Source organism: Papilio machaon, chromosome W (genome assembly GCF_912999745.1).
Source record: "Papilio machaon chromosome W, ilPapMach1.1, whole genome shotgun sequence".
Lineage (NCBI taxonomy): Eukaryota > Metazoa > Arthropoda > Insecta > Lepidoptera > Papilionidae > Papilio > Papilio machaon.
In genome coordinates, this window is record NC_060015.1 from 4,105,311 (window position 1) to 4,111,670 (window position 6,360).

Genomic DNA, 6,360 nt, shown 5'->3' on the forward strand with positions numbered 1-6,360 from the left:
GTGGAGTAAAAACTTGTCGAATGGACGGCCAAAAAAGGGTATTCATGGCAAGATTTCCTCTAGACGAAGATCGGTAAGTATAGAATATAATATATAACCGCGTAAAATAACTGTAAATCATAATTTTCATTAAACAGTTGGTTTTTCGAGTAAAATAATGCTTAACCTTATTGATATGTAAAGAATAGTGTTGTGTAAGTTTTATCGATAATTGTATTATACCTATATATTAGGTCCTTACATATGAAATTGGCGTTTTTCGTACTGGCCACTTTAATCACGAATTTCTCCTCTTTGGTAAGGAATTCCAAATTCAAATTTGTACAGCTATAGACTCATGTATTTGTGGTCCGATGACCGTCATTCATTTGTTTTTTTTCTTCTGTTTTTTTCTGTTTGCGTCACTCATTTTACAAAATGGAAAACTTAAAATATCGCATTATTTAAGAGTACGAGTTCCGCCGTGGCACTAGTGCTGCGGAAACGACTCGAAGGGTGAATGATGTGTATGGCGGTCGTGTTGCAAAAGAAAACACAGTTCGTTTTTGGTTCCAACGTTTTCGTTCTGGAAATTTCGATCTGCAGAACGAGCCCCGTGGACGGCCTGAGACTCAAGTTGATAATGAAGAGTTGAAGGCTATTGTGGAAGCGGATCCATCGCAAACCACGTCCGAGTTAGCTGCAGGCTGCGATGTTAGTGATAAAACTGTTTCAATTCACTTGAAGCAAATTGGGAAGATTAAAAAGCTTGAAAGGTGGGTACCTCACGAATTGACTGAAGCAAACCGGCAAACGCGCGTCGACTGTTGCGTTACATTACTAAACCGGCACAATAATGAAGGTATTTTAAACCGAATCATTACCTGTGATGAAAAATGGGTTCTTTACGATAATCGGAAGCGCTCAGCGCAATGGTTGGATCCTGGCCAGCCAGCCAAATCCTGCCCCAAGCGAAAATTAACCCCAAAAAAGTTACTTGTAAGCGTTTGGTGGTCTAGTGCCGGTATTGTTCATTACAGTTTTCTCAAATCTGGCCAGACTATTACGGCTGATGTCTATTGTCAGCAATTGCAAACCATGATGGAAAAGCTAGCGGCTAAACAACCTAGGCTGGTCAATCGCTCCACGCCACTGCTGCTTCACGACAACGCTAGACCACACACTGCGCAACAGACGGCTACTAAATTAGAAGAGCTTCAATTGGAAAGTCTAAGACATCCTCCGTACTCCCCGGACCTTGCTCCAACAGATTACCATTTTTTTCGAAATTTGGATAACTTCTTGCAAGGGAAAAAATTCAACTCCGATGGGGCAGTCCAAATCGCCTTTAAAGATTTTATTGATTTCCGTCCGACTGGTTTTTTTAGTAAAGGGATCAATGAACTACCTATGAGATGGCAAAAGTGCATAGAAAATAATGGTTCATACTTTGATTAATTAAATATATTATATTAAAAAATATTCGACTTTTTGTTCCTCCCATACAAAACGCCAATTTCATATGTAAGGACCTAATATATTAAATATATATTAATATAATATAATATATTAATATATATTTAATATATAGGTATATAAATACCTATATATATATAACAACAAATTAACAAAGAATAAATAAATTATTAATTATCACCATATTACTATAGTATTATAATTATCACCAGGTAGCTATTAAAAATTTTAACATCGTTTTCTTTTTAGCTGCAAACAATGGGTAGCGGTGACTGGTAATGAAAACTTGATTGATGTGCCTATAGAAAAATTGAATCAATTAAAATATATTTGCGGCAAGCATTTTCATGCAAAATATTTCAAGAAAAAGAAAACACAGTTAAAGAAAAATGCTATTCCACATATTATATAAGATGGTTGATCGACTATTGCCGATCATGTATGCGGATAATGAATCTGTCATTAATCCGCAATTATTGTAGAATCACTGATAGATCTTTCGCGTTGAATGAAGAATCTTCGGACTTGACTTTTGGCAGCGTTGACGCTTGGTTGAAGTTAGGTTATAAACTTGTTTCGTTTCTTTTATATTGCTGATTATTTCTTATTGAGACTGTAATATTTGTGTTGTCGTGTTTGTGTTGGTTGTGGGTATTTTTTTTAAGGTAAGTGTATGTAGTTAGATTTAAGTTTAAGGTAAAGATGAGTGCTATGGATGCCCCCGATAAGGGGGCTGATCAGGCAGTTCAACAAAAGCAGGCATTAAAAAGACCAGCAGTAGATACAAGAGCAGACTCTAAAAAAACAACATCCCCTTCTGGTTCGATCCAGTCTGTTTTTACAAAACCCGGTTTCGAAAATGATGCTGACATACAATATAGTGAGAGTGACAAGGGCCCGTACACAGTGTTTGTCTCCCGTAAAGAAACAGACCCTTCATCTGGTTCCTCTTTAAAAACTTTAAGAGTAGCACAGCTCTTACATAAACATAATGTACCTGATATTGCTGAAGGTGGTATAAAGGAAACTGGCAGAAATAAAATATCGGTTACTTTTAATAAACCACAAAGTGCTAATGCTTTCCTGAAAAATCGTCGTTCTTGGATAAATCCTTCTCTGTGACAGCTGTTAGACTGTGGAACGATCTTTCACCTAACATTAAAACAGCCTCCTCCAAGAATATTTTCAAGCGTCTGATTCGGCATCATTATGTTATGAGACTCCATTCATAAGAAGCCTTCTCGCTATTATTGTACTTATTAATCTAGAGTTCGTATTTATCTTATTCTCTTTCTTTTACATATACAATATTTATAAATTTAAACTTACTTTTTTTCTAATGTATTACTGTATTACATAATATCTGTATTAGTAAAATAGTATCTTCAATTCATATCTGCCCTGCACATAATTATACTTTCCACTCATATACCGGATGACTGGTAGAGAATGCCTTTAGGCATTAAGTCCTCCTTGTACTTATAAAAGTGCTAAAGAATAAATAAATAAATAAAAATCCCGTTCTCGAGAATAGCAATTTGGTTGGTCATATACCCCGCTTCCACATCTTCCGCTTAGGCGTTGTTCGGAATATACCCACAGAGTGGACACTAGAAGAGCTTTTATCTGGAATATGTACCCCTCCCAATTTTGGTGAAGTAATTAGAGCTAGAAGGCTCAATTTCAAATCAAGGAGAGAGGATTCTGTAACATGGGTCCCCTCTACTACAGTTGTTTTAACATTTACTGGCCAACGCCTTCCTGATAAGATTTTTTGTTTTAATGCTTCCCTTCCAGTTTCATTATATCATCTTCCCACTATTCAATGCCGCAACTGCTGCAGGTTCAGTCATATTGCTAAACAATGTAGGTCAAAGCCTCGATGCTTCCGATGCGCTCAGCCCCATTCAGGGGAGAGCTGTTCAATTCCAGATTCTTCTTCATCCTGTTTTCTTTGCCATGGTGGCAGACATATGGCCACTGATTCTAAATGCCCTGAGCACTCTAGACAGAAGTCTATCAAGATGCTTATGTCAGAAGAAAATATATCTTATTTAGAGGCATCTAAAAGATTTCCCCAAGTTAGGCCCCTTTATGCAGATATTGCTGCAACTCCCACTTCAGTTTCACACCAAACTTCTGCTTTCTCTCCTCTCAATACCACATCAAACCCTGCCTCTAGATCCTACAACAAAACTGTGTTTTTCCCCCCCAGACCTAAACCTGTGTTGAGCAAATCTTATGATTTTGTCTCACACAACTCTATTATCCAAACACCAAAATCCTGTCAATCCAATGGCTGTGCTCTAGATCCCTGCCCTGACTCCCCCCCTGTCCCTACTCCTAATGATAACCTTGTCGAATTACTACTTTGCTCTTTAATTAATATGTTTTCAAAATTGTCAGACTCTCCACTACCGTCCAATGTCTCTGCCCTTGCAGATAAGCTTTTTGCTATCCTTTCTAAAAATAACCAGCAAATTCCCCCTCAAATTCTCCAATGGAATTGTAGAAGTATCCGCAGTAAAAAACACGAAATTTGTCATCTTATAGACCAATATAAACCCATTATTTTTGCTGTCTCAGAGACGTGGCTTTATCCGAATTCCCACTTTAGGGTTCCGGGCTTCTCATGTCTTCGGGACGACAGAGATGATGGCAGGGCGGGATGTGCCCTTTTGATCAGTAGATCTATTACTTTTTCCCAGATTAACATCTCCCCCCATAACCCAGGCTTACATATTGTAGCAGTTAAAGTTTTAAATATTTCCATTATTTCAGTCTATATCCCTCATCCCAGTATAAATCTTATTGCTGAACTACAATCCATCCTGTCATCCATCCCCAGACCATTTTTAATATTAGGAGATTTTAATTGCCATCACTCTATGTGGGGATCCCACTATAATGATCCTTATTCATCATCTTTGATAGATCTGATGGATGATATTGGCCTTTGTGTTCTAAATGATGGATCGCCTACACGAAGAGCTTCCCCCCTACAGAATATTAGTATACCAGATCTTTCTTTGGCATCCCCGACACTGGTCCCCTATCTAGCATGGTCTGTCCTTCCTAACACGTTCGGAAGCGACCATTTCCCCATTCTGATTTCCATTCTTCAATCTTCCATACCAAATGTATCCTTCACTCCTCTCCGAAAACATCGCACGTCCCATGCAAATTGGAATATGTTTTCTGATATAATTAATAAAGAAATTTCCTCCCTTCCGGAGGTTACCCCCTCTAATCACCTTTCAGTTTATAACGACTACATTTCCATGCTTATGAAGGCGGCCGACAACTCTATCCCTCTCAAAAATTCCGCTAGGAAGGCTATTGGTTCTCCTCCATGGTGGGATTCAGAATGCACAGAAAGTATTCGTCTTCGCAAAAAAGCTGAATATAGGTATGCATCCAATTTTACAATGGAGAACTTTCTGATTTTAAAAAAGGTCACTGCCCGCACTCGCAGACTATTGGCTACGAAAAAGCGCTTGGGATGGCAAAGATTCTGCGAATCTCTCTCCCCCCGCACCTCTCCATCTCTGGTATGGAAAAAACTCAGGGCTTATCGTATGTCAGCTTCCGATTCTAATATATCTTCTAATGATTCAAGCACATGGTTAGAAATCTTTTTTAATAATTTGGCCCCTCCCTTTGTTCCGGAATTTGGCAATTTCCCCACTCCTCTTCCTCCTTCTTCTGATAGAATGAATGATACTTTTTCCTTATCGGAGCTCTCGTGTGCTTTGGATCATTTACGTGATTCCTCTCCAGGTATCGATGGCATACCTTATTCCTTTGTGCGTAAATCCCCTGACTCATCCAAAATCGTACTCCTGAACATTATTAATACTATTTTTATCACTGGCATCGTTCCCGACTCTTGGATAACTCAAATTATAATCCCTATTTTAAAACCTGGCAAAGACCCTCAGGACTCATCCTCCTACAGGCCCATAGCTCTCTCTACCATCCTTGCCAAGATTATGGAAAATCTCGTTAAAAACAGATTGGAGTGGCTTCTCGAAAACCGCAATATACTGGCTAACAATCAATTCGGTTTTAGAAAAGGCAAAGGTTGTCTGGATAGCTTAAGCATACTTACCTCTGAAATTCGTCTAGCATTTAGCCGTAATGAACATGTGTTAGGTGCATTTTTAGACATTTCATCTGCTTATGATAGTGTGTCACTTCCCTTACTCAGGCAGAAAATGCTACAGCTGAGTATTCCCGAGAGGTTGATCAATTTTATTTGCAACATGTTAATGTCTCGCTCTATCTCTGTCCGCCACTATAACACTGTCCTCCCTCCGCGGTTGGTATGGAAGGGTCTACCTCAAGGGTCCGTCCTGAGCCCTCTGTTGTATAATATCTATACTTTCGATTTGGACTCTTCCGTGAATTCATTTTGCAAAATTCTACAATATGCTGACGATATTGCTTTATACTCTGTATCATCATCTATAAACGAAGCCACAACCCGCATAAACACTGCCCTATCTTACTTAAATGATTATCTTCTGACCCACAATCTCTCTCTTTCCGTTTCAAAATGTAGTGCAGTTCTATTCTCTCGTAAACGGAATGCCCCTCCAGTAGCTGTCCACGTCGATAATAACCCTATTTGTATGAAGGATACTGTCAAATTCTTGGGTGTCATACTTGATTGCAAACTTTCAGGACGATATCATTTAGAACATATAATTAAAAAATGTGAAAAAGGCGTAAACATCTTGAGAGCGCTTACCGGGATTCGCTGGGGCTCCCATCCGGCCACTTTAAAGCTTTTATATGACGCGATCATTCGTAGTCACTTCGATTATGGCGGTTTTCTTCTCGATCCCTGTAATAAAATCGCTCTGGCCAAATTAGATAAGATTCAATCTAGATGCTTAAGAC

General features: G+C 38.8%; 1 protein-coding gene across 1 annotated transcript; it reads left to right on the forward strand.

Annotated features, from left to right (window-relative positions):
- Nucleotides 1–1,986: 1,986 nt before the first annotated feature.
- Nucleotides 1,987–3,901, forward strand: LOC123722933. Its single transcript, XM_045685489.1, has 3 exons — nt 1,987–2,545; nt 2,971–3,487; nt 3,862–3,901. Exons 1-3 carry the CDS (start codon nt 2,158–2,160, stop codon nt 3,899–3,901), a joined length of 945 nt encoding a protein of 314 aa, XP_045541445.1. The 5' UTR covers nt 1,987–2,157.
- Nucleotides 3,902–6,360: the final 2,459 nt, after the last annotated feature.

Coding starts and splice junctions, on each gene's coding strand:
- LOC123722933 (XM_045685489.1), top strand. CDS start 2,158: ATGAGTGCTATGGATGCCCCCGATAAGGGGGCTGATCAGGCAGTTCAA. Junction 2,546..2,970: donor TGCTAATGCTTTCCTGAAAA/ATCGTCGTTCTT, acceptor AAATAAATAAAA/ATCCCGTTCTCGAGAATAGC. Junction 3,488..3,861: donor AAGTCTATCAAGATGCTTAT/GTCAGAAGAAAA, acceptor CAAAATTGTCAG/ACTCTCCACTACCGTCCAAT.